At 41.7% G+C, this 26,684-nt stretch overlaps 1 protein-coding gene across 4 annotated transcripts in view; it reads left to right on the top strand.

Annotated features, from left to right (window-relative positions):
- Window positions 1–26,684, top strand: part of SLC4A11 (solute carrier family 4, sodium borate transporter, member 11) — a 101,041-nt gene that overhangs the window by 37,730 nt on the left and 36,627 nt on the right. For 3 of the 4 annotated variants that reach the window (XM_014936020.1, XM_014936018.1, XM_014936021.1), the window contains exons 4-10: window positions 1,852–1,898; window positions 6,420–6,651; window positions 7,284–7,346; window positions 7,889–7,970; window positions 16,416–16,539; window positions 19,779–19,985; window positions 25,812–25,896. In XM_014936020.1, the coding sequence (XP_014791506.1) occupies window positions 1,852–1,898; window positions 6,420–6,651; window positions 7,284–7,346; window positions 7,889–7,970; window positions 16,416–16,539; window positions 19,779–19,985; window positions 25,812–25,896 (840 nt within the window). The remainder of the gene's footprint in view (window positions 1–1,851; window positions 1,899–6,419; window positions 6,652–7,283; window positions 7,347–7,888; window positions 7,971–16,415; window positions 16,540–19,778; window positions 19,986–25,811; window positions 25,897–26,684) is intronic. The other variant, XM_014936019.1, reaches the window with a different exon arrangement.

Genomic DNA, 26,684 nt, shown 5'->3' with positions numbered 1-26,684 from the left:
CTGTTAGCATGTGCTTGCTATTGTTCAGGGTTGTGGGTATTTTTTGTCTCTCTGGAGCTATTTTCTTGCAAGAGCAGAAAAACCAAAACATGTTTTCTTCTCAATGAATATTTATGGCTTCCAAATCTTCCAGCATACTTTTGCATGTGTAATTAGGCTGTAAGTTGAGTAAGTGAGCATTGGAGAACTACAAATATAAGAGTCTGGGGAAAGGCTTGATGTTTCTGGTTTATTTGGGTGCTTGCTTTTTAATAATAAATAACATTTTTTAGATGAAACAGCTTGTGTTTTCCAAAAGATGTGTCAAAACTTGTAATAATTGGGACTGTTACACCAGCAGACTTGACTAGATAAGTGATGCATTTAATCACATGTGCAGCATCCAAGTGAACTTTGGAAGAAGTTGGGTGATGTAACCAAAGCCTCTGAACCGTTTTGTATAGTGGGAGATAAAGGCAATCCTTTCCCTCTTCTCTGATGCAGTCAACTCTGCTCCCAGTTTTGAGTTGCAGCCTTTTAACCCCGTTGTGGACATGACTAGGATTTCTGTTTGATTAGGGATAGTTTTAGTTAAAGCAGCTTTCTGTGCACAAAAAATAATTACTTTTTTGGAGTTCTGGTGTTCTCATGTGAATTGCATCATCAGCTTATTTTTGGAGAGTAGCAGGGCTGGGCTTGAAGGTGCCTGTGTGTTTGGCCAGCCTGTGAAATGGGATTACGGCAGTTCTTACAGGTTCAGATTTGAAGGATATTAGGATATTTCCAGATCTGGAAAAGAAGCAAAAAACTCATCTGAATAGCTGTAACTGTATTACATCTCTGTATTTTTCCATAGCTTAGCCTCTGGAAAAGTTTTTGGTCTTCAGTGGGTTTTTTCCATGCTGTCACTATGCTTATTTGAATGAAAACTGTTCATATGTTTCATGTATAATTTTGGTAGCAGCTCAGTCTTGTGGTTTTGTTTTTTTTTTTGGAGAGTGTGAAGATGAAGACATTGAAGGAGAAGGATAGACAGATAGTACCTGTGGTACTAGTGATGCTACAGAGAAGCTCCCTTGGATGCAAGCAGTATGGAGTGGGCTTGTGACAAAAATCACTATGTTCTATATATTTTTTAGCTTATACCTGAAAAATTACTTCATAGGTACCCTAAGAAAATGTTAATATTGTTGCATGGATGTTTGAACTGGGAACTTCCCGGGTACCCCTGTGCCTGTATCGTGGCTGCATGTTAAGTGACACTTAATAGTCTCTAAACAGCAGTTTTCTTTCCCAAGAGCTCTGTTGCTTTACACTGAGATTTATGGAGGCAGCGTGGTGAGTTGACAGGACATTAATGTGCTCATCTTCGAGTCACTGCGTGCGATCTCTCGCAGCCCGCTCAGTTGGAAGTGCCTGGGTGTTATTGTTGACTCTTTAATGAGGACAAGAATGGTTTCCAAACGAGTGTGACTCATGCAATCTTAGCCTCAATCTATCAAACAACGATGCATTGGATTAAATGATTACCTAAAGGATTAGGAGTTAGATTTTTTTTTTGTGGGGGGAAGCGAAGAGTAAAAATACATAGGAGGAAAAAAACAAACAAAAAAAACCCCCTTATGAACAGATGAGGCTGTAAGACACAAACCCCAACAGATCTGATAATGCCAAGGGCTGCTTCTGCACTTAGTCTACACTTCCAAAATGGGAAATGTTGTAAAAATTGAATCTGTTTTTCTGTAGAGATCATCGTCTCCTAAGAGGTCAATGCTTCACCTTGTTCTGAGCCTTCTGCTTGTTTCCTGCTGCCTGTCAGGTACCTGCAATAGTAACACTTTTCTGATTTTATTTTTTCCCCACCCTTTCCAGCTGAAAATGAAAGTGCTGGCTGCGTGTTACTGCACACATCAAGGAAGGTAAGTAAGGAATGCTGTATGATCAAGCTGTTGCTTTTTTTTTTATCATCTAGAAGCACAGAAAAGGATTTTGAAATACTCGGTGGGGATGGGGGGGGTGTTTTTTACTGGCCTAAACAGAAGGCACATTAATGTCTCTTTCCTTGAATTCCTCTGCCTTTATTTAAACCTTAAAGGCCATGTGCTGCTTGTTCTCCAAACATATTCACTATAATTCTGATTGTTCTGCTGCTTTTTGTCCCAGACAATTCCTTGACACGTTAATTCATCACTTTCTCTTCTGCAGCTGCCTGCAAAGGGATCCAAGTATATACCATAGAGATTCAGACTGCTGAGCTCCTCTTGAGCTGAAAGCAGAAACACCCAATAGACATTGCTGTGATTTGGTTTCCTGTTTATTCCAGCTAATCAGATCTGCCTTCACAAGGTTCAGCAGGAGTGAATTCCCTGGAAACACACAATCTAGGAGGACGATTAGGAAACAACGCTTAGTTTACACTTGCTCTTGAGATTGTAACTCAATAATGATAAGGTGGAAATGCAAAAACACAAACCGTACTAGTGTAGGCTGTATTACTACAAACCTCTGACTATGAAAGTACATAGAAAGCATATAGAGAGGAAAGGGGCTGATATTTAATACCACATGCAGTCTTGGTCTTTGGGACTGTGAGGCATGGCTTTTAGTTGTCTTGACTCTTGCCTCATCTGCCAGTTGGAGGGGCTGGCTGGCTACGTGAAAACTCGTAGCATCGCTGATCCTGGTAAAGCATATGTTGTAGGCTGCTTTGAAGGTTGTAACTTGGGTTCTTAAACCTGTGTACCAAAACTTTTGGTGCTTTTTAGGGAAGCTCAGTGAGCTCTAACTCTGCTTTCCTTTACACCTCTAAGACAGCTCAAATCCTGAAAAGTTATTTCAGCAGGCTCAATTAGTAGGGGGAAGAAGAGAGTAGAAGAAATGTTCCCCTCTAAGTTTAAAAAAAAAAAATAATCTCAAATCGACCAAAACACAAACCCATCAACAACAAAAACATTAAACATTGTTTGATATTAAGTCTTAGAAGTTAAAATAAGCTGTACTGTGCTCTGCAATGGAAGTGTCCTTGTCAATAATTTGTCTTGTCTAATATTAGTGCCAAGGTTTTCTGAGTTGTATATACTTGACTGAAAGTAACCTAAGAACTTAAAATTCTAAGCCTAAATGCAGGATCTGCCTCTGATAAGAATAGTTGGAAACTGCTAACATGTAAGTGTCTCTTCTATTTTATTTTTCCTTTTCAGAGTTGTAGGATTCTTGCCTTTCTGGCCTATAGTTCATGCTTGAGCATTTTTAGTGTGCTCTTGAGCAACAAATACTGGAGAGCTATAACATGCTTTAGCATGGCTTGACAAAAGATACTATTGCCAGTTTTTGCCTCCAGGGAGGACAAGTGGAAATTATGAGCTTCAAATGCAAAGACAAATAAGGACCGGAGTCACAGAGGAGATAGTTCCAAGTGACTGGGAAGAGGGAATCACTAGAAGACAAGTGGTCAGGTCGGAAGCTTTGTCTGGAAATGTTTACCTCCTAGATTGTCCTCATCTCTGGCAGTAGCCTATGATTCTTGTGCCCATTCAGGAGTGCTGGAAGAGCAATCTTTGTCTTGGGCAAGTTGCTATCTGGCATGAAACTTAGGAGGCATAAATAAGGAGAAGCTTTTTGACATGGTTTGAACTATTTAATGATCATCACAGTGCATTTCTGAGGGAATTGCCCTGAGTGACCATGGACACAGCACAGGTAGAGATCTGCTCAAGACAACATGCTTTTTGAATGCCCCTTCTTGTAAGGTTCTTGCAGTGTCTGCAAGTAGAGGTGGTCTCCAGTCACACAGCAGAGAACTTGCATTTTTGGGCCGCCTTCATGAGTGTTGAGAGCTCTTTTTTGCACAGATCAAGTGTGGAACTGTGTCTTATGGTGGTTGGCCAAAAGACCTGTCTGAAGTCAGGGGAGGCTGTTGGAATATGTCTCCCCTTTGGCACAACAGCTTCTGTTTTTTGCCATGATGCAATGTGCAGCTTTGCAATCAAGGATACTCAATGCAATTAAAATGGCTATTGGGTAGCTGTCTTGGGTTTCTTGCTAAGCAGTTTCCAGCATCAAGTATCCTGGTGTGACTTGACCATCTAGCTAAAAATATTTGTGAAGGAGCAGTCATTAATTTCCCCTGAAACCATCGGGTGTCCTGACTGGGACAGTTCTGTTCTGAGCTCGCTGAGGTATTGCTGTAGCAGTGCTTCTGTTAATTTCATCTTGCTTTGTCTCAAGGAGTGATGTATTGATAGCTTTTCATGGTGGCTGGTTGCCTTGCGATGTTTAATGTCTATATCTTCCCCAGTGTTGTGGGAGTGATAGTAGGAGCAATATGCATCCTTATTTCCTGTAAAGGACCAAAAGCAGGGGAATAAACCAAGACTGAGGTGTGGAAAATGATTTACACAAGGCATGGTCTGAAGCCTGTGGCAGAGCTGGAGGTGACTGGCAGTAAGCTGCTGAAAGCACCATCATGCCACAACATGCAAATGATGTTGTCATGCACAGCTCACTGGAGGATCAGTGTTGATTGAGACGATGTGGGCAGATACTAGTGCTCTTCTGAATGCCTTTGATTAATTCCTGGTGTCTTCAGCTATCACTTAACATATCCCTTCCCCTGTTCTGCTTCTGGTGGCTTCTCATGCATGGAGGAAGTTGGTGACACAAAGCCACTCTTGATTTTTTGAAAGCTCCTCAGTATTGTGGTACTCCTGATGCTCTTAACCTTCATTGTACATATGTGGGTACCTCCTCTGCTATCCACCTTGTTAAATGCAATCTAGGTCATTTGGCCTCTTTGCTGTTTGAACCTACATCCAAGGTTGGATTCTGCAGGCCAGACAAGCTGAAATGAGTTACCTCTGGGAGGTGGTTGCTGGTCATATGGTGACCCCATGAACACCAGTGTTACAAATGGTGATAGGGGTTTTAATCTGCTCTCATGCAGTAATAATTTGAGACTGACTTGGCCACTTGCAGTTATATTATCTCTTCTGCATGGACTAGTAGCATAGCTGTGTTACTGTCTCCTCTCTCAAGAGCAGATGGTAATAAAGCCTTGGGGGTGGGAGCTGAAATCCTTCACAGAATCCTCCCTTTTGGGGATGCTGTGTAAGAAGTGATTGATGCAAAGTAAAACAGTGCTAATTGCAATGGATGTGTACTGACAACTTGATAGTTGCTGTGATAATTACAGTAATTAGTGAGATATTAGCATATTTTTTTCTCCCCTGTGTCTAGGCTATAAATGGAAAAGGTAGAGAGGGTTTGTGAGAGGAGGGGATCCATGAGTCAGGCTCTGAGAGGTGGTCTTGTAGAGGGTAGAATGTGCCAGGGTCCTGGTTGTGGAGTTAACTTGGTATCAGATTTGTAAATGCATCTCAGAGCTTGATTCTTACTGAGCTTAAGGGGAATTCAGGGTTTAAATGTATCTTGATAATCTAGTTCTCAGCATCATGAATTCAAGCATGGCTGTTTTTCCATCAGAAGGAAGATCCATATAACAAAGTACAGTTCCCATTTCCTCAGCCTTAAGCTGAAGGAGAGGACAGGACTGTCGGTCCTTCTTGACCAGTACTGAGTGCTGTGTGTTTGGATTTCCAATGACTGTGAAATGGGAACAAGACATTTGTAGTTTGATCATTCAATTAACGAACTTAACAGCTGGCAAATACAGAAAGGAGATGAGGTTCTTTAATACAGCATAGCTGTTGCTTTTATCTCAAGGCCAACAAGTCTGGGACAGCAGAGGGAACCAGCAGAGAGTTGAGACAGTATCAGCCTCTGCTTTCTTTTTTTTTTTTTTTTGCCTCCCATCACACATTGATTCAAAGCTAAATATTATGCATGAATGAATAAAACTTCCTTGGATGTGGGAACAATAGAAATTTAGGAAGTGTCATAAAAGGTCATGGCATTCCCCATCTCCTACTTCAGGCTTCCTAACTGGGAGCACTGGGAAGAGATGGTTTCTAGTTTGCATCTCAGTGCAACCTGACCTAGCTCTTCTCATAGTGGTAACTTTTTCATGCTACTGAGCTTGGATTCCGTTTCTTCCAAAAAACTTTTCCCACGTTCCTGCAAAATTCTTGAATTATTTAAAGCTACCTTAAATGTTTTTGCTCTTAGGCTAACTTTTGTGCTTTATCCTAGGCAACAAATTTTATTTTTTTGCTTTCTGTGTTAGGGTGTAAACGGTGTCTAGGCATTCACCTATGGTGACTGTATTAGGGTAAGACTTGAAAATGCAGACCTTCAGTGCATTAATGATGTAACATAAAACTCCTTTTCTTCTATAAAGTGATCTGAACAGCCAAAGTGATTCCAGAGTAATTGGTTTATGGTAGGAACTTCAACAAAACTGCTTGTGAGCTACACAGATCCTAGGCCTTTGCTGTTAGGTATTGTGTGTAGCTATCTAATGCTGTGACCTCTTCTTAACACAGTACCTGAAATTAAAGAATTTTGAGGAAGAAGTCAGAGCCCACCGAGACCTGGATGGGTTCTTGGCCAGAGCCAGCATCATCCTTGATGAAACAGCCACCTCCTTGGATGATGTTCTTCGAGAGATGCTGAAACACTTTGCTGAAGACCCTGAAAACATGGAGCCAAGCTGCAACTTTGAAAAAATCATGAGCACTTTATTCACGGATTCAGGGACCCCACGAGAAGGAAATGGTAATCAACTCTTGATTTGCTTTTGCCTGTTGTCATCCTTTCCGTTCGTGGTGTGTTGAACACTCACTGCTGCATGGTCCCCACACTTGCATGTTGCATTAGACACTGGGGGTTTATTTTTCCACGTTACCCAGGCTGAGGGGTCTCAGGTTTCTGGGATTTTTATGTTTTGGTGGAGTCTTGCCCCTGTTTTGTTAAGTTGACACATAGTGGTGTTCTCTGGGGTGAAGAGTCTACAGCACTTGAGTGTCTGGTCTGTTTGGACGCATTAAGTGCACTTACCCTCAGACAAGTGTCTGATGCTCTTCAGCAAAGATGCACTTGCTGGTGTCCCTTCAGAAATGGCTACTTTGCCTTGTGATTCTCCATCTGAATTCACACAGGCTGGGGAAGTTTGACTGCTTTGGATGAGTAATTAGCTGGGGAGTCCTGAGTCTTCATGTTGCTCCTAGGCCACTGGAAGGGATGAGAGGTGTGTTGTTTTCCTCCAGAAAATCAACTAGGGTAACTCTAGCCAACGTTATTGGCTCACGTGTCACCTTAAGTTATCAACAAATGTCTTAGCATAGTCTAAAACGCTACCTTTTAACCCAGGATGTAAAGAAGCTTAACTAAGCGTTGTTTTTCTGTAGGCACCCATGATGTTTCAGAGTCAACAGGAATGAATATACAAACATGTACATCGCACCTCAAATGTAACTGTCACAGCCTGAGTGAATTTGTTTAACAGATATGTCAAGTCCTGAGCATGTAGTAAGCATGTTCATGCTTTGGTTACTTCTTCCTACCTGTCTTAGAGCTTCGCATATATAATCTCTTTAATTTAGGCTTTCTGCCAATAAAGAAAAATTAAGCAGTGTCATAAAATAATCTGAGAACTGTAATTAGGAAGAGGGGGAGAGAGGGCAGGGGAGTTGGAAGACGATGTCTCTTGCAGTCCTCTGTGTGTGTTGAATAATGCTAATCTAATAACCTAATATTGCAGTAGGTTGATGTTGGGAGGAGAAAACAGCTGCCTTTCCAAGCTGTAAATAGTTTAAGGACAGAATTCAAAAGCATCAGGACAAATGCTTCCATCTTTCTCTGTTTTCACTCCCCCACCCTTGCATCAATCAACTGTGCAGATAACTAAGTATGCTTGGTCTTAGTACTCAACTTCCATTTGAAAGAAAATGTTATTTGCAGTTGCAAACCAAAGATGGACAGCCTGTAACATTTCCTTCTCTTCTTTTCCTAGTTCACCTCTTATCTGATACAATTCAAGGGGTCACAGCGACAGTCACAGGGGTGCAGTATCAGCAGTCCTGGCTGTGTATCATGTAAGTACCTGGGTTAGATGAGCAGAATGCACTGGCTGCTCAAAACTCATAACTCCTTGTGCTGCTGGGAGGAATAGCAGTTCAGAACATGCCCTTGTAAATTGGGATGGCGGTGCCCTCTCCATCTATGCATCCTAGCCTGTGGGATATCAGTCTTAGCACTGGGCTCCTCCTCTCTGCAAATGCTCAAGCAGCAGCCTGAGCAGAGATGACCACAGTCTCTACAGGGCATTAAGCTCTTGGACACTATCGAAATCTGGTGTTAACAAGCTAAGAACACTTGAAAAAAATCTGAGTCAGAAAATGCTAATTACTGAGAAATGATAATGAGAGGAACTTCTGAAAGGGACAAGAAACTGGTTCATGGACTATTTTGCCTGACAACGTCTGTGAAGTTGTACCAAAAGATTTCTTAGGTCCTTTGATGAAAACATCTAAACTTGGTAACTGAAAATTGAAGTCAGAAATTCCAACACTGTTTATACACTGATTACTTTGTCTGACAATTAATTCAGATACTGATTAATTGTCAACACTGTTAACTATCTTAAGGGTCTGCTCCAATATTTAAGAAGTCTGTCATCTGGGATTTATGAGACATGGTGGCTTCACCCCTGCTTCTGTTTCGCCAAAACTGAGTTTTGAAATTATTGTCCTGAAGTGTGTTGGGTGAGCCAAAATGTCCCTTCACCATGGAAGGCCAGAACCTGAGTCACCAACCAAACCAATGCAATTTGAGTTCTGTCTGTTGCTTTATGCATATGCAGTCTCTAAGTCAAGTTGTCAAGAAATATATTAATTTCCAGAGAAATTACTAGACTATGTTGGATAGGTGCCTAAATGCTCGGGGAGCACATGCACGTGTTCTAGCCTTCACAGCCAATTTTCTAGGACAACTGTCAGTAGTTTTCCTTCTATTAGCAGTTCTTTTCCTACCTTCTGCTTATGGCTGGAAAAAGAATGTAGAGTATTCTGCCTTGGAAATTGATGATTTGGAAAAAAAAAAACCAAACCACCAAAACAAAAACCCACAAAGAACCTCAATCCAAAAAAAAAAAAGCCAACAGACAACAAAAAACGCCACCCTTGTTTCTAATCTCTTATGAAAGAGAAAATAGTGGTAACTATTGTATATCAAGGCACTGTTCTGTGAAAGAAGTTAACTGGATAATGTCTGTGGTGCATGTGCTACTGTCAGCTCTACTGTTATGCCTGGCATGCACAGAGAAGCTTGCACAAAGGTGATGAGTTTATACAGTAAAACGGTCTTTCTGTACTGATCAACCAAGAGGACTTTCAAGCAGTTTTCTCCCCTTTGGATGCCATAGGTAGGATAGCAGCATTAAGAATATGTACATCCTAATCTAGGAAAGGTAGAGGGTGGAAGTTTCTACTGTGGCATGTGACATGGCTCTGTGAAGGGCTTTGGAGTGTTGATTTAATAACAAAGCATTTCTAGAGGTAATGATACAAATGCTGTGATTAGATACATGAAGCTGAAAAGGGTAGGCTCAGCCTTTCTGTAGAAAGTGTGCCAAAGCTTTAAATGCATCCACGTGAGTAATACTAGCTTCCATGACAAGACTTGATTTGAAAAACAAGCTTACAGCCTGAAGGTGTCTTGTGCAAAACTTTCCTTGTTTCTTCCTTTTGTTACTCTAAAGAGGGTGAAGAAAGTGGTGGGGAAGCAGTGATGAGTTATTAACTATAATTATCTAATTATTGCACTGTATTTCTGCTGTAGCTATTGTGCAACAGATTGTGAACCATATTTTTAGATCTTAGATTTTTCTTGAAGTCAGATTGCAAAACAGCTTCAAAAACTCTGAAGTAAAAGGAAATTGTTGATGAAAAATTTCTCCACATGAGTGGGAAGAACCTTTAAGATAAATGCTGTTCTTTATCTTGCATTTTGTCTATATTCTTTGCTGAATTTTAAATTAGCACTACTGGGTTTTTTGTGCACCTTAACCAACTAGTGGGTGAAATAGGCTTGAGTATCATGATAGGATTACATTAATAAGGAAAGGCAGCTCAGATAACTTTGGTGGTGCTGCTTCTACACTGATGTTGAGTGGAAATATTAAAGCCGAAATTTGCTTGGAGTCAGGGAAAAAAAAAAATTATGTAGGATTTTCACTGACTTGTGCAGAGCCTGACTGCAGAAGAGTGTTCCTAATGGATACAAATTTTGTTCCCTCTCCTGTACTGGAAAGCACGCTGCTTTTTCTTTTCTAACTTACCCTCAGTGAGAAGTGTTGTGGGAAAAACCTAGGGCGAAATAGCTATTCTGCTTCTGCTGGAATACATGCTTTCCTGACAGTTTCAGGTCTATTGAACTGCCAGCAAAGTCAGATGTACCCTATGGATCTGGGCTATAGCCACAGAGCAAACTGTTAGGGAGTTGAAGATCTCGAAGTTTGAATGTTCCACTGAAGTCTGGGAAAACAACTGGCTTCTGTTTCACAATAGGCTTTAAGGCTTTTTTTAGTTGTCAAGAAGGACCAAAACCTGGTCTTGCTGAAGCCATGCCAGGGTGTGTAAGCTTATGGAAACCTTAAGACTCCTGTGAAATTCTACGTAACTGAGACTAGCACAGTACTTCATACCCCACTAACAAACAACCTTCAGGTCTAGAGGAATGAAGGTTGCTAGGTATTTATGTGGTGGTTTTCTAACTAGAAAGCAAATCTTCAGAGTTACATGTTAGCTTCCTCAGTTGAGGGCATGATCTCATACCTTAGAAACCATCAACACAACTTTTTCTTTCTCCTCTTCATTTGCTAGAACAGCAAGACACAAACTGATATGGAGATCTCTTGCAGCTTCACTGTGAAGCTGCTGGTTGACTGTTTTATCAGAGAACTTGGGATGTAGAGCCAGGAGATAGATAAATTACTTTCTTCCAAAGCTGATTCCTCAGAAAAACGTGAAAGCGAGCTGCCTCATAGTTGGAATTGAGTGGTTGAAGAGCCATTTCCTTTGGCTGCATTGATAAGGCACATGGATTGGTGAAGGATTTGTTTTCAGGGTGTTCATCTGGCTTGCTGAAGCTGTTTTAACAGGCAAAGCAGAGGAAACCAACCTCTTTGCAAGCAGTGAGTGGTTTAGTGGTTTGTGTGCTCTGTGTTGCTATAAAGTTGTTTATTCTGATATAGTATGTAATTGTAATGATTCCTGTGGAGCAGTTTAACTCAGGAAAAACCCAGGTAGCATTTCAAAAATGTGTATATTGTGAGGTTATTTTGGATATCATGCAAGACTGCTGTTCAAATACAGTAAAATTTGAGTAGCAACTTCTCAGATTTAATGTATAACCGGTGGTTGTGTGAAACATGTTACTAATGGATCTCTCAACAAAAGTAACGCAAAGCCTATTTTATGTGTTTAAGGATTTGTCTAGATCTCGAGGCTTGTGGGTCTGTAGAAAAGCCACGTCGCTTCTGATTTGGCTTTTGAATAGATATCAAATAGAGATGCTTTGGTTACTGAGTGTTCCTCAGAGTAGTGCCCCTTCTTTCAAAGAGCAAAATGGGATGCTATGGGAAAATAAACAGTTCAACTGTTTAAAACAAATGTTATCCTTTAGAGGAATTATTACAAGATTTGAAATCTTGTAAACAAGAGGCTCTTCGCCAAAGCTTACAACCATCATCTCTCAAGTATTCTTTGGGTTCAAAGAACTGATTGATTTTTCTAAGTGCTTGTTGCCACCCTTGCTGGGCTATCCCAGGTTATGCTGGAGTGCTGAAGCTCTTGCAGTTGCTGTGTTATGAAAAGGGAGTTCTTAAATTCAAACGTTTCATTAGGAATTTGCATCCTGCAAGAGATTTGTTGAGGAGAGGGATGACTTGTTGCAGTGCCTGCAGCGTGTGTACAGGAGGAGGTGGTGTCATCTTATGCATTGACCTGTAGGAAATGCTTTTCACTAGGGAGACTAACTGCTAGAGAGGATGGGTCTTTCTGGATTCCAGCAAAGTGCATTTACCAGTCCAAAACAATATTCAGCTTGGAGCGACTTTGTGGCCAAAACAACCCTGTGCCAAGCTACGGGTGAGCTGGCTTGCTGGTCACGGCTTCATTCCTCACTTGCAAATTCTGGTTTCTGAAAGCTTGTGCCTGGAGCTGCTCAGTGGAGGAAGATTTATTTGCAGTGGATGAGAACAAGAAGTGTCATTGTTATTCTGCATTGGGACAGGAAAAGGCTGGCTAGCTGATTACCTCTGCTGGGCACTTTTTCTTACTGCAGGGGATAATTTGTTTCTGAATTAACTTCCTTTGTTGCCCTATTTAAAGAGGGGTTTTGTTTCTCTTGGGTCTCCATAGTTTGACCCTTTTTATGATTTGTTTGGAAATGTGTTATTACTCTGATAACATCTTGGGCGTGGGGCAGACCTGCGGCGTGTGTGACTTGGTGTATCAGTGATTTTGGTGGAGCATTGCCAGTTCTCACCATCCAAGTGCCACGTTCAGTGCCGCTACGTACACAGCCTGGAAAGAGGAGGAGGACAGCGAAGCAGGAATGCGTGCTATAATTTAAATGCCCTTTTTATGAGCTCAATTATTGAAGGCTCAAGATAAAATTGCTGAGAACACAACCTGGCATCTCATTAAATCATAGACCAGCATTTCTTTGTGTGACTAATACTGGGTGAAAATGGATTTTTCAGCTTGTTGGCCAAACCAAAGGAGAATGAAATTTAGCTAAACCCAAACCAAAAGGGAACTTGGAGGCTTTGGCCAAACCAGACTTGATTTAGAGTCAGCTGAAAATGTCTTGCTAGTTCTCGGGTTTTTTGGGGCTTTGGCTATTTACCCTTCAGAATTTTTTTCTTAGTGGGAATTTACTTAAGTGCTACTTAAAAAAAAGTCACTTAGTTTTAAAAGGGGTTCTCCTCTTGGCCTGAACTATGCTGAGTTTTACCTGAAGTCTTGCATAACTTGGGCATTCTTCATGTGAACCAAAACTTTTTTTTTTCTCCTTTACAAATATTTGCACAAGTCTAGTAGGGACTAAAGTTTTGGTTTGTTTTCTGTTTGTATCTGAATTCTGAAATTAAAGCAAAAGTAGGAGCTGTGAGCGCTACACCAGGGAGTAAGATTTGAGTCAGCTAAATAATGGCCTAAATTTTAAGAAAAGTTTGAGACACTGCATGATGCATGGGCAGAAGTGACTTGGTCTTGCGCTGTAAGTACTGAGGCATCAGCTGTTTTTCCCAAAGAAATGGACATAACAGAGCAAGACCAGGCTCGGTGCAGATGAGGCTGCATTCTGCACAAAGTCACTGTTTCTCCCCTCCATGCAGCAATGCTCAGGTGCATCAGACCTTCTCTGTGACACACGTTTAATTCTGCTTTTACTCTAGTTTATCCTCACTAAACCAATTCAGCCTGATTTATAAAGGTGGTATTGATTTAAATTGTGTCCATGCATTGTCTTAAGCTAGGTTGGAAAGTCTCCAGTGATCCATGCTCAGTTTTAATGGTGTGTTACTGGGATTTAGATCCATGTGTCAGTATAGAGCTCTTTACAGAACAGTAGGAAGAAATTGTCTCATAGATGCAAGAAGCCTCAGACTGTAGCACTGTGGATAAAACTATTTTCAGATAAAAATGGCTGATGGTGGCAGTGGTTTTCTTGGTGTCTTGTGAATATGCTCAGTGTTGTTAAATCTTCCAGTACTGCCTAATTGCTCCAAGATCATCTTGTTGCATACTTTCCCTGTCCCTCAATGCAAAGAAACAGTGGACTCCTGATTTAGAGAAACATAAGGTTCTATATATGAAAGTGATTCAGTGACAAAGAGCAGGTTTCTAAAGATTCAAGTTTTCCTGTCCATACCCAAGGAGCTCTTGAGCTAAGTAATGTTGTAGCCCTGTGGGCTGGCGCTGTTGGCAGGACTATCATCTCTGGAAAGCACAACCTTAGAGACAAGTTACTGGAGCTGAAACATATCCCTGTCACTTCAGAGAGAAAGCTAGCTACAGAAGAATCCACATGGCTTGCCTAATTATTGCACTATTTTCCCAAATAACTTGCTATATTGCAACGTGACTGATGTTGTAGCTAGGGGAACATGTTGGCCTTTCTGCCTTGGGTAGGAGCAAGCTGAAATTCTGGGGTTTTTGTAAAGTTTTAGTTCTTGGATTTACTCAAATGGGTTGGGAGCAGGCAAGCAGGTACTGCTGCTCAGCAGTGCTGAGAAGCAGCTGGAAACTTGTACCTCCACAACACGTATAAACTTATGTTCATATGCGTGCCTTGCTATCCTGCCCCACTTCAGCCTCTGAGGCGTGTGCTGGTGCCATCAGCCCTTGCCCTGTAGTAAGTTTTCTCTGGCCATGCTTTGCACTTCAGTAGTTTCTTGCTAGGTCAGGTGCTGCCATGGTAGGAAAGGGATGATGTGTGGAAAGTGTCAGTACAGCTCAGTGAGCAATAGGTATTCAATACCTGCTTCTGGCCATCTCTGCAATAGAAATGGTGTTCCAAATGCCCAGAAAGCCATCCTTTCAATTATTCAGTGAGTTCAACAGCTGAGGTATGAAAATGCTGAGAACAGAGCACAAGATAAGGGTCTTTTTTGCTAATGGTGCATTAACTGTTCACTGTTGTTGACCAGTTCAGGAGGATGAAGGTGAGAGAATTGAAGGTGTTGGACCATTTGAGAGTTCTCTTGTTAGTATAAAGTCTGGAGTTCATCTGTCTTCCCTACTGGCTGATTGAACTGTAACGCAAGAAAGCTTGTATGCTGTCTAGCCACAGCAGGATTGCTACAGAGAGCTTTGATTTGCTTGTGAAAACCAGTGTTGTCTGTGCTTGTTTGATCCCACAGGAGGGAAGAACAAGGATTGTTGCAGATCCAAACTGTGGGTTTAGTTGAGAAGATAGCTTGTGCTCTTTTCAATTACTTTAGAAAAAGTTTATTCCTAACCTTAGGACCTGCCTTGATCCTTCTCCCTTCTGAAGCTGATTCAAGGAGACAAAGGACAAGGGGTTGTGGTGGAAGGGAGTTAGGAAATAAATGAAATACTGTCATCTTGCTCATGACCTATATTGTTCTAATTAAGCTGTTTGGTTGCTCTCAGACAAGTGCCTTTGTCAGATTAATTTGTGTAAGTAGACTGCTTTCAGTCTGTGATCAGATCACAGATTGATCTGTGACTCTTGTATGCAAGTTATTAAGAACTTCATAGAAAATGTAATGTGATCCCAACTAGTGCATCTCCAGCCAAAAATCTTCAGGAGTCATTACTGAAATGACCTTCAGGGTGCATGGGTGTGGGAATTCAGTTAATGGAAAGAGATAGGCTAGGATTATGGAAGAAAAGTTAAAGGAGAGATGAATCCTCCCATCACAGAGAACTGTGATAGACCCTTGCTAGATGAATAAAAGGGGGAGCAAGCAGTCTAAGTGACAACTCTGAGATAGGAAAACACTCTTCTATACCTCTTTCAGTGTCAATAGGCAAAAGCTGTGTACGTATCTCACCAGTGCTTTTCAGAATTGTTGAGAAGTAGCAGGTGCCTTTAATGGGAACAGGAGAGTTGCAGTCCAGGGTGGTGTCAGCTGCCTTCTGCAATAGCACCAAGCCACTATGCTGCTTTTTCAGAGTTTCACAGCAAGAAAAATGATGGTGACCCAGATCACAGCTCTGTTTAAATATCCCAGGACAAAGATGGACCTGGTCTTTTATGGCCTCCAAAGATGATCTCTGTGTTTACTTCAAGCAACTTGTGGCTAGTCATTGTTACAGGAGTCAAACAGCCATCCCATGCTAAGCAGGGCTAGCTGGATTGCAGCCAAGGGTTTCCCTCAGACCAGTAATCCTCCCTGCCACAGCTTCTGTAGATCTTGAGCAAGGAGGTCAGCTAGGTTTCTGTAACACACCTATACAAGAAAGGGGAAAATTAACAGCTGAGGGCAAACAGGGAAAGCCATTCAGAGAGAGAGAGATCTGCCCAGGGCAAAAGTGGAAATATGTTGGTTTGGCACCTGCCCTTAATATTTCCAAAAGCACTTTAGGAGATCAGGTGAAATGAAATGAAGTGCAAACTGCTTTCCAATAATGTAGGTCTTGGGTTTTTTTTCTAAGAGGGCTTTTTTGTAGAAGCTTCTGTAGCACTGCAAATACTAGGTATGTTGCACTCTCTATCTTTTAGTTTCTTGGCTATTAAAAAGCAGATGAGGGAAGAGGGAGAATACACCTTGAAATCTTGAAAGTTATTTCCAAAGAAACCACAGATGTCTAATCCTACAAAAGAATTAGAATTGGGCTAATAGCAACTTAAAGTCATTGTTTAAGATTTCAAAAAGCGACCCTTTCACAACCAACAACGTTTTGTGTGTCTCAAAGTTGAAATGTGTGTTTATAGACCTTGCACACCAGGAGACAGCATGTCATGTGTCATAGTGCCATGTATAACAATGCCATCTTCCTTGACAGTTGCACTATAAAGTCCCTTCAGCGACGTCACGTTTGTATCAGCCGCCTGGAGAGGCCTCAGAATTGGGGTGAAAACTCCTGTGAAGTGAGATTTGTGATATTAGTCCTGGCTCCTCCTAAAATGGTAAGTATCGCGCTCCCAGTTGCTGTGGTTCTTTAGAGGATTCTACTAAGGTTGCTTTCCTTTGCTCTCCTTCTAGGGTTATCAACAACATATTGTTTTTAAAGCACAAGGGAATGTGACAAGGCCTGGGATCTTCCCAGAAGTTGTTGTGATGGTTTATTCTAACACTGCATGTGAGGGGTAGATTAGTCAGCTGTGTCCTTGTCTCATACTGGAGAATGGCCTCTAGCCTGACTGAGAGGAGAACACTGCAGATCAAGTGTGTCTGTCATCCCCATGCACTTTTTGCTAGAGCTACAGCCATAATGTAATACTCCATAGATTTCCATCCCTCCAGCTCAACCAGTTTAGCTACAATTTTTAGAGAGAAGAGTGCTGTTAAACCTTGGTTGTGAAAGGCTCTTGCAGGACTACAGCTGATGCCCCACTGCAGAGTTCTGTCTTGCTTCCCAGCAAACTCATTTGGTGGGACTGGCAGTTACACTGCAGATGTGATTGCAGCAGTTACAGATGGACTAATGTAACCAAGAGTAAAATGTAGTTTTGTGAGCTCTGTTGCAGTATGGGCAAGACTATCTGGGACCTGGGGTGCTTGTAGGGTGTGACTGGGGTGCTTGTAACCTGTGCTGAGTTCCTTTGGGATGTGTTTTCATAGCTTTTGGCACTCAAAGCAGCAAGCTTAAAACTTGCTCAAGTGTACTTACTGGTTCTTTGGTGTAGGCAAGGCCAACAAATGAAATTATAGTACACATTTACTGTAATATCGTGGAGGGCATCAAGGTCAATTGGGGATCACCATCCTGTCTTCCTAGAAAGCTCTGGCTTCGTCAAGATGGTGTGTTCTTCTAGCTAATGGTTGATAGGTTCAAAGCTCAAGACCTTTTCACACTTAAATTGGCTGTTTACACCTTGGGGCTACTAGGTCTGTGCTTCTGGTGCTGGAACGGTTGGGGACCTTGTCTGAAACAGGACATATCCTGATTCAATTTCCTCCTCTTCAATGCTATCTGTGTGACCTTGGGACCTTCTAGTCTAGTCTGTCTCCTCCCTCCCCTCCATCACCACCACCCTTGTTTAAATAGAAATACTGGTGTTTCCTTATTTCCCAGGATTTCTGGCAGATCTTTCCCAGCTGAGCAGGTCAATGCTTTTGGCATAGATCTCAAACCCAACAGGCTGAAAACATATTGAAGTGTCTTATGAAAGGCAGCAGGCAAACAACTGAACCTGCACGCAATTGCATTGATCTCTTTCATTGTATGGCCATTTGCTTATCTCGTCAGCTACGTGCAAAGCACCCAGCGGACAGCTCTGCATCCGCTCGTGTCCTGAAAGTTTGCGATTCCAATGGACAGCATCAAATTAAGGAAAGGGAGTGGAGGCCAAGCAGAGCTGCAGTTGCCAATATGCTTTTTATTTTAAATGAGTTCATCTAGCCAGCTCTAAGTACGCATTTCTGGTACAGCAGTTAAAATAATTAACCTGCTGACAGTAACAGATTAAATGAGCTTTGCTGGGGAAGGGAAGCCCAGAAAGCGGGCATCTGTTGTGCAGAGGAATCCAGTTCCTTGGCCTTCTCTAGTATGGAGGATGGTAAAAACTTGTTTTCTTGCTAATGTCTGTGGTCTTCCTCCAAACCATTCACATCTGTCTGGGAAAGCGAAGAAAGGGAGCAGAGTTGGGTAGCTTGAAGTAAGCCCTTGCAGCATCCAGCCCAAGGACCACCGCTTCTTAGCGGCGAAAGGAGGAGCCTCCCTGTGATGACAAATCCAGGCTGGTTCCATTTGAAAGGACCAAGTTTACAAATTGTAAAAGCATCTCCCAGAGCAGGCTATCTTCACTTAAATCCAAATTCTTTCCTAGAGACTTAAATTGAACATGTCCTAGCAAGCATGTCTGAAGGGACATTCCCTGTGATAGAGAGAGGGTGATGGTCGGGAGGTGGAGGCAGGGCAGGTGATAGAGAAAATACAGTGTTAGTGATGCTTTTGGGCCTAGTGTGGTGCCACCCATGTATCCATGCCTCTTCATGAAGCAGCTCTGAATTATTTTGCTGTGTTCATGAAGAAATTGTTCATATGCTTTGTTATGAATCATGAAAACTAATTCAGATCAATCACGTATGCTTGCTACTACTTCACAGTAATGTGAGCAGCTTGGAGGCTGTCCAAAGGAGGGTGGTTGTTTGGGTGTCTCTAGCAGTTGCTGCATGATGAGTGCTGAGTGTAGCTAGGGCTGGGTGGTTAAAATTTTGCATCAAAAGGAGCTCTTAATGAGCTATTGCTCTGCATAACTTTGCTTTAGCAAGTATCTTATCTGACCTGACCAAAGTGGTACAAGCAGTTGAGAAGATCAGGGTTTGCAGAGCTTGGACTTGGTGGGTTTGTGCAGGGATGGGGAGCTCAATCTACTTTATTGTTCCCTTTATATTTGATATCCAAGGTGCTTAGAGCAATAGGTAAGTGAGCTTGGATACTGTTGAAGCTGGACCCTTAAAGATAATGACTGTGGTTCACAGAAATGTTAAAGGCTGCAAATAGGCACTTGTTCCTTTTTCATGTTTGTGAGTCTTCTGTCCCTTTGAGGTATTTGGTGAAGATAGACAGTGCTGATTTTGTGCGTGCTCAGCTGCTTCTTTCCTATGCTTTCCTCCTTGCCAGGAGTTACTTTATTCGAGAGCTCTAAATCTTTACTTATGCTGCCAGAGTTACCCCAGAGAGGCCATCCAAATTGAGTTTTAGAAATTCAGAAAATAGGAAACTGATGAAGCAAATGTGCACAATAATCTCAGTATTCTGGAAGAGACATCAGGGCATTTCTACCTGCAGCAACCTTGACTACAGTGTTTTTCTACCTCAGCAGTAGTATTGCTGAAATACTGTAGGATAGCAAAGACTCTTTGTTTAGTTTTAGCAGCCTTGAAGGGAGACTGGAGATAAAATGCATGCTCAGCATGATTCAGCTTTGGCTCAAGTCCTGGGAAGTTGATCGAGTAAGACTGATCAGTGCTTCTGGTCAGGGCCTGTTGATGCCTTCACAGGATCCTGCTGTGGTTGGGGTGTTCATCTGCAGCAGCTTCCTCATGTGCCTTTCGCCATTAGATGTCTCTGGGGTCTTGGAAGCCAGGCACCTTGCTCTTCAGATGGTGTCCAATGGGCCAAATCAGTGGGTTTGCCTTTTGGAAGTGAAAGGAAATAGTTTCACAAGGCTTTTTTTTCTGTCTCTTTTTTTCTGCTCAGAAAAGTACCAAAACAGCCACAGAAGTGGGCAGGACCTTTGCCACGATGTTTTCAGATATAACCTTTCGACAGAAACTCTTAGAAACCAAAACTGAAGAGGAGTTCAAGGAAGCCTTAGTTCACCAACGCCACTTGTTGACAGTGGTGAATCAGAGACCTTCAGCAATGAGTGATGGGCACAAGTCGCACGGTCATAAGCCACTCAAGGTAAGGCTGGCCAAAATCTCCTGTCATGCTCCTGCTTCCATGGAGTCCAAATGCATAATTTCAAGGATTTTGGGTAAGGAGATGAAGCGCTGGTGCTGCTTGCATCCGTTGGGCTTTCCTAGGAAGCTCTCAGTAAATGGCTCTGTGTGTGTGTCCACCTTCCTCAGCTCTTACTGTAAATCTAAAAAAAAAAAAAAAAAAAAAAAAAAAAAAACATAACATTACAACAGCTTACAAGGTTTTTTTTGCATCTATTCTTTGCACAAGACATTTGTGACTAGATAATTGCATATCTCATAAGCAGTCATTAAGTGGTTTATGTTGACAGAATTCATGCTATATTTTTAATTTGAAGGATATGCAAAAAGGATATGCTAAACCATTTGGCCTTATAAAACTATGAAATGTCTAAGGCTGGTTACATTAACCTCAAATTCTGTAAAAGAACATTAAATGTTTGACATGAAAAAGAGAAAAACCTTTGTTAACATTTTTTAAATGTTCACATTTAACAAAGAGAAGAGTGTGAATAAAATATTATTATAAAATAAATATGAGTAGTTGCTACTCCCTAGATGGCTCTTACACAGTCAGTAGGTTACCACAAGGGCAGATGGAATACACTGCAGTAAAGTTTCTCTTTCCCACAGTCTGAAAGCGCAATTTCTTTGAGAAATTATGAGAACCAATTAGAGACAATGACTGGATGGAGAGTTTAAGGACTTTAATACAGAAGAGCCATGCACATTAATTCAAAAGAGCAAACTCTATCTGGAATTTGCAGGCTAAGCAAAGAAGAAAAGGTTGCAAACAACATCCCTGGACTCTTAGGGTAAAACTGCCTTCAAAATTGTATTGGATATAAGAGAGAAATTCATAAAAATAAAAAAAGAAAGATTGATTTTATTTGGTGACAGAAAGAGTAGGGGTAGAATAGAATAATAAGGTAAAGAAAAAGCTTGCAAAAGATATTTAAATGTGTTAACCAGTACATTTAACCAGAAAAATATAAAAAAAAAAAAAAAAAAGAAAAAAATAACCAAAACCACTACTTCAAAGAGGCAGGTGCTGAAGGGATGCAGAGCAGCAGGGGGTTGAAATGGTTACAGGAGTTTGATTCCAGATGCTTAGTCAAGGGTGGGATTAATGGATCACTGTGCGTTGTCAGTCCAGGGTACTTAATCCTTACAATCAGAAGTCTCTGAAGAAGTTGCTGCTTGTATTTCCTGCAGCCAAAAGACTTCTTGGCCATTCCTGCATGGTAATTTCACTTAAGGGTTGCCTGTCAGTATTTGGCCTGACTTCTCACCGTTTGATCTGTAGCTCTGTAAAATGTTAGTTGCTTTGTACTTTAAAGTTCGAGGGAAATGCTGTAATTCAGCTTTCTTTTCTGGAATTTCCTGTGTATTGGTCATTGCTTTGCTCTTCCGTTCAGAAATTCATTCTTTAACCAGACAGCATACCTGAAAAACAAACTGTGTCATCTCCAGCTTGCTGCTCCTGTCCCTCAATTACAAATAACCTTAAAGCTTTAGGTTGCGTACAGTGCAGAAACTGGTGAATTTATCACTTTTTTCTTTTCCCTGGAATAGACTTAGAGTTTTGATCTGCACATCTGGAAATGAGCAAAGCTCATGTTTTTCCTGCAGAATCTCCTTGCTTATAGGCAGTGCTTCGAACTTTTCTAGGTCCCATACCTGCTCTTAAGTTTGCAAAACAAGTCCTGAAACCCTCTTCAAACCTAGACCATTCAGAATGGTGATATTTGGAGTACTTGCAGTAATGTAATTTAGGTAAAGTATTTTTAATCCTTTGCACTTGATTTTGAAGGGGTTTTTGGTAGAGAAGTTGAAATGTCTGATGGCCTTCTCCAAAGCTAACCCTTTTTAAATGTCTGTAGAGGATTTTCTGCTCTGCAGTTTGGTGAGCAGGAGGGCTGAATACAACACTGAGCTTGTAGGTGTTTGCCCTGAGAAGTGGTGATTCCTCGTTGCCTTGCTGGGCAAGCAGCCTTGGCCAGGCAGATTTTTGATGGCTCTGAGTCAGTGCTGCAGATAGTGACACTTGTTTCTCTAGTGCTTGCTCTTGGCACTGACCATTCTTGGTCTGGAATTGGTAAATGATTGTTTTTAAAATGCCTTATGCTTCAGCTTTCAGGAGACACAGCCTGTGTACTAGTAACTCTGCTTTCTCGTGTCTCTTGGAAGAAGCTGTCCCTCAGCCCTGCCTTACCAACATAGATCTTGAGAACTGGGATGGAGATTTCTTTTCCTGGCAAGCAAAGATTTACCTGGAGAAGTGAGGTTGATTTGAGAGCGTAATCTACATTCCTCAGTTCCTGAGAGCCATCTCCGGCAGCATCTTTTCCCCCTCTGCCTACCCTGTGCAATAGCCTTCTAGAAACGAAGTATTTAATACAAGCACAAATTCATATGAGACCAGGGGTGTAATTTCAACCTGTGAACTGGCCCCAGTGAAATAAATACCCTAATCCAGAGCCAATGTATTATTACAAGTGAACCCTCAGAAAGGGCCAGGAGGGTAGAGTCTCTTGGTAGCTTAAAAATATGCCTCCTGCCTCCCTTCTTCCCTTAGTTCTGCCATGATGGGAGAGAAATGGGCCACAAATGCTCTGTGTATGAGTGGAATTTTTGCAAGTGCTTGTTTTTACCTCTGCTAAAATACTGAACATGAGAGTTGCATACCATGCTGTGCCTACAGCACAGTCAGTTTGCTTTGGCTCATCTTCGAGGATTATTTAGGCAGGGCTACATACTCAGTCATAATTAAGTCAGCTTGAAATCCTCTTGTTTACTGAGGCATCTAATTGTGATTTTAGTCATGGAGGAGCCCCTAACAATTGTGATGCTTTCTGGCTGTGATTTTTGTATCTGTCTGATACCTGTGCGGATTTGCTGAGAGGGCTGAGCTATGTTGGCTCAGCAGCAGGGAGGATAGTGTGTGTCTCTAGGCTGTGTAAAATAGTTGTGCAGCCCCCTCAGTACTTTTAGGGAGGACTGAAAAAGGGTTGGTGTGTTGAAGCAGGTATCTTATATTTGGCTGTGTAACTTATCATACTGATTTAGCCTCTAACCCAAATAATGGTTGTTTATGGCAAGAGACTTGGAGAGATTTGTAAAATAGAAAGTGGAAAATTCACAAATTATGTTCCTTTTTGCTGCTCTTTCCCCCCTTGTGTATTAAGAGCAACGCAAGCAAAGCACTGGAAGGACTTGCAGAAGAGGAGGAGACTGAAGGAGGATTTGGTGCTGGGGTCCCTGAGTGGTTCCTAAAATCTAATAGCCTTGAGCCTGGTGGAGGATGTAGCTTTGGGAAAGAAAGACTTTCTGAATAAGGCTACCTAGTACCAAGGATCTTAAATCAAAAAGATGATAGGGCTGTAAGAGAGGCATCACCATGAGTGGATGGGAAAAGCCAATAGGTCAGTCCTAGTTGACCCACTGAAGGAGAAAGAAGCAGGGAGTGGCAGTCCATGAAATTCCCAATACTGGAGCATATGAGGAAGCAAATCAAAAAGGGAAAGAAAAAAGTGTCAGCATTGTCTTTCCTAAGTTTTTTGGAAACCTCATGAGGTGCCAGCTCAGAAGATGGCAGGAGGCAAAAGCCAGACTGAAACATATCTGGAGTAGTTTGACAATGAAGATGCCTGGTGGATAGGTGGGGGGAATAAAAGTAAAACCAAAAGGGGCAGTAACTTAAGAGGTCTGTAAACTTGGTCCTTTTGCTCCTCAATGCAACCCAAGTTGAGTATGAGGTTAGTAGGCAGAGAGGAAATTAGAAGTGAGATGAGCCATACAGAAGAAACAGCTTTCCCCATACTTAGCCACTCGCAAGATTTAGCTTGACATCCCCATGCCCCACCTAAGCTAAACTTGCAGATGTGTAAGAAATAAATGCATGTGAGAATCAGGAGGTTTGGACATAACCCATTGCCTCCCCTTCTCTCAAATTTTGCATCAACGTGTCTTGTGTGACAAGAAATTAGGCAGTGCTTTTATCTTCAGCACACTCACTGCTGCCGACAAAAACAGAGTGTGCATGAGTGCCCCTTCCCTTCCTGGGCCAGCAGCAAGCATGTGGCTTCTTCCCGGGAAGATGAGATGCCCCAAGCATCATTTTCCCTGTTCTCACTGCAGCAAGACGAGTAAACATATTAGTCATTAAAGCTATTGTGATTCTCTGTCTGACTCGTGCCTTCAGGAATGTCTTTCTGGGGGGGGAATTAAATTGCTTTTCAAGTGCATATGGCTTTGATGTCCAAATATGCCTCCAAATATGGTTTAAGCTCATAGCTTTTTCAGAAATGCTTACAATGCAAATGTTATGCTGGTGTCTGCTGTCTTTTCATCCTGATTGTTCAGGTTAGAGAGTTAAAACTGTCATAAAGTAATACAGGTGTATTGGCAAAATGAAACGGAATCGACTTAAGTAGCTGAAATATAAGATGTCATAGTCACTGATAAAGGAGCTGATCCTCTGAGGTATCTTTTGCACCCCAAAACCTGGTGTTTGCTGTGCTCAATGTATTCTTTCTGAAGGGGGGGATTTTCTTGTTGTGTTTTATTTATGACTCTGATCTTCCAGGTACTGCAAAGCAGGTGAGTTTGAGAAAAAGCAAAGTCGTATGTAGTCTATTCAATGAGCAATGTAGTGTCAAGTCCTTTCTAAAGAAGGAGTTTTTATCAGTTTCCACATATACCAGCCAAAGGAAGATGTCCATGCTGTTTTGAGATGATCTGTTGGTGTAAATTTTTGATCTGTGATTTCCTTCCTTCTACACTCCCTAGCAGAAGTTCTAAGTCTTCTGTGTCTAATTCTGCAACAAACATGAAATTTTTTATATGAGACAGTTGAGGTAATTAGCACTGTTTAAAGGTGCATTTGATGTTCAGAGTAGTATGTGTACTCTGAGTTGAGGATAATAGGAAAAAATCTGACAGGTGCCTCATTTGCAAGTGTTACCTACTCTGATGCTTTCCATGTGCTTTATGCAAGGATGTAGTTGTGAGAATTGGGAGGGTGTAAGTCAATAGCAGCTGTCACAATTTCTGAAAAGCTCCTTATTGCTTGTGGTGAGCATCAGATTGTATAAACAATAATTCTGCACCTTGCAGGCGCCCAAACCAGAAATAAAAGGGAATGTGTTAAGTTTTTGGAACCCTTTCACAATAATTCTGCTGTCTTTTAATGGGCAGAAATTATGGCTTGCTTATGTGAACTTACTCAAGCTTGTTCCTTTTGAGTGGAGTCTGAGGTGCAGACAGTCTTAATTGCCTTACTACATCTGCTTGAGGTTTTTGTTTCCCATGACAATGGCGAGGAAGGGGAGCACTTGCTAGGGACCCCCCTTCAGAGGCTTCAGGTCAGTTTGGGGGAAAGAATTCTGTGGTGGCATCTAAAGATAAAAGGAAGTTGGCTAGAGGGATGGGAGAGGCATCTCTGACCTGATGTTTCACCCCAGAGTACTCAAGGTCTAATCCTGCTGTTGGTCAGGGTGCTTTCAGCAGGTCATGCTGTGCATCAGCTCCCTCACCTGCAAAGCAGGGATACAGATATGAATGGGAGAGGGGGAAAAGGAAGGAAGGGAGGAAGACAGGGTGGTCTAGGGGATTTTCTCTTTTACAATGCTTTTGAGGATATAAATTAAAGTGTGAAGAGTTTATTTTTATTATCATTACAAAATCTGATTTGAATGCCCTATTCAAAATGACCGTTTTTGCTCCTATCAGTATTGAATAAGGAGGTTAATCTCTTTAACAATGCATGAGCCTTTAAACTGACACAGCACTTCCTTCCTTTCTTTAGTTGCATGAGTTTCTCAATGTTGGCAAGGGGATTTCTGATGACATTGCACGAAGATTTCCAGTGTACGCTTTGGACTTCACTGACGGTATGTTGGCCAGTGTTTATGAAAGCATTGGCCTGATTTTGAATTTTTGTGATGCGATGTCCTGTTTACAGTGTGCATTGAATGTGTTCTTTGATACGTGTAATAGCTCTCTTTTTTTCTTATTTGGATATTTTGACAAAAGCCTGCAAATAGGCAGCACGGCACACTAGACATGAGAATCTTGCAGTGTTCCTTTAATGAAGATGCTACCTGTATGTAGATGAGGATTTTAACTTCTATTAAGTATTGAGGTGATTAAATGGATTGATTGCTGTCGTGTGTAGACACAGATCAACTCATAGCAACCTAATTAGTCAGCCTAAAAGGTCCTTTCTGCTGTCTTTGCAAGCCAGCATCAATAGCTGGCTATGGTGATACTGTGGGAGTTGAGAATGCTTAAACAAAACTGGAGCTGCAGTAACTTCAGCTCAATGCTTTTAGAAACAGGATATGGCTTGTCTGTTGTAGCCAGATCACAAGAACAGCAATACAGTGTTTATGTTGAGCCTTAGGTTTTGGGCTTTATATAGCCCCCATATTGGCCTTGTTGGTTTTAGGAGTCACTTTTTCCCTTTCCACTTTCAAACTTTCAGAGATTCTTAAAGGCTATGAAAAGTCTTCGGGGCAAACCATGATTACAGAGTCTCAGCCTGACATCAAAATGTGTTCAGGTTCTTACAGCTTATTGGGGCGTTGGTTAATATATTCAAGTATCCAACCCAGAAAGTTTGCATAAAATAAAGATGTAGAGTCTAGGCAGGGAGAATCTCAGGGCTCTGAGACACTTC

The sequence above is a fragment of the Calidris pugnax genome, unplaced genomic scaffold, assembly GCF_001431845.1.
Source record: "Calidris pugnax isolate Ruff unplaced genomic scaffold, ASM143184v1 scaffold14, whole genome shotgun sequence".
Lineage (NCBI taxonomy): Eukaryota > Metazoa > Chordata > Aves > Charadriiformes > Scolopacidae > Calidris > Calidris pugnax.
Note: the sequence above shows the minus strand (reverse complement) of the source record. Positions and strands in the feature narration are given on the sequence as shown.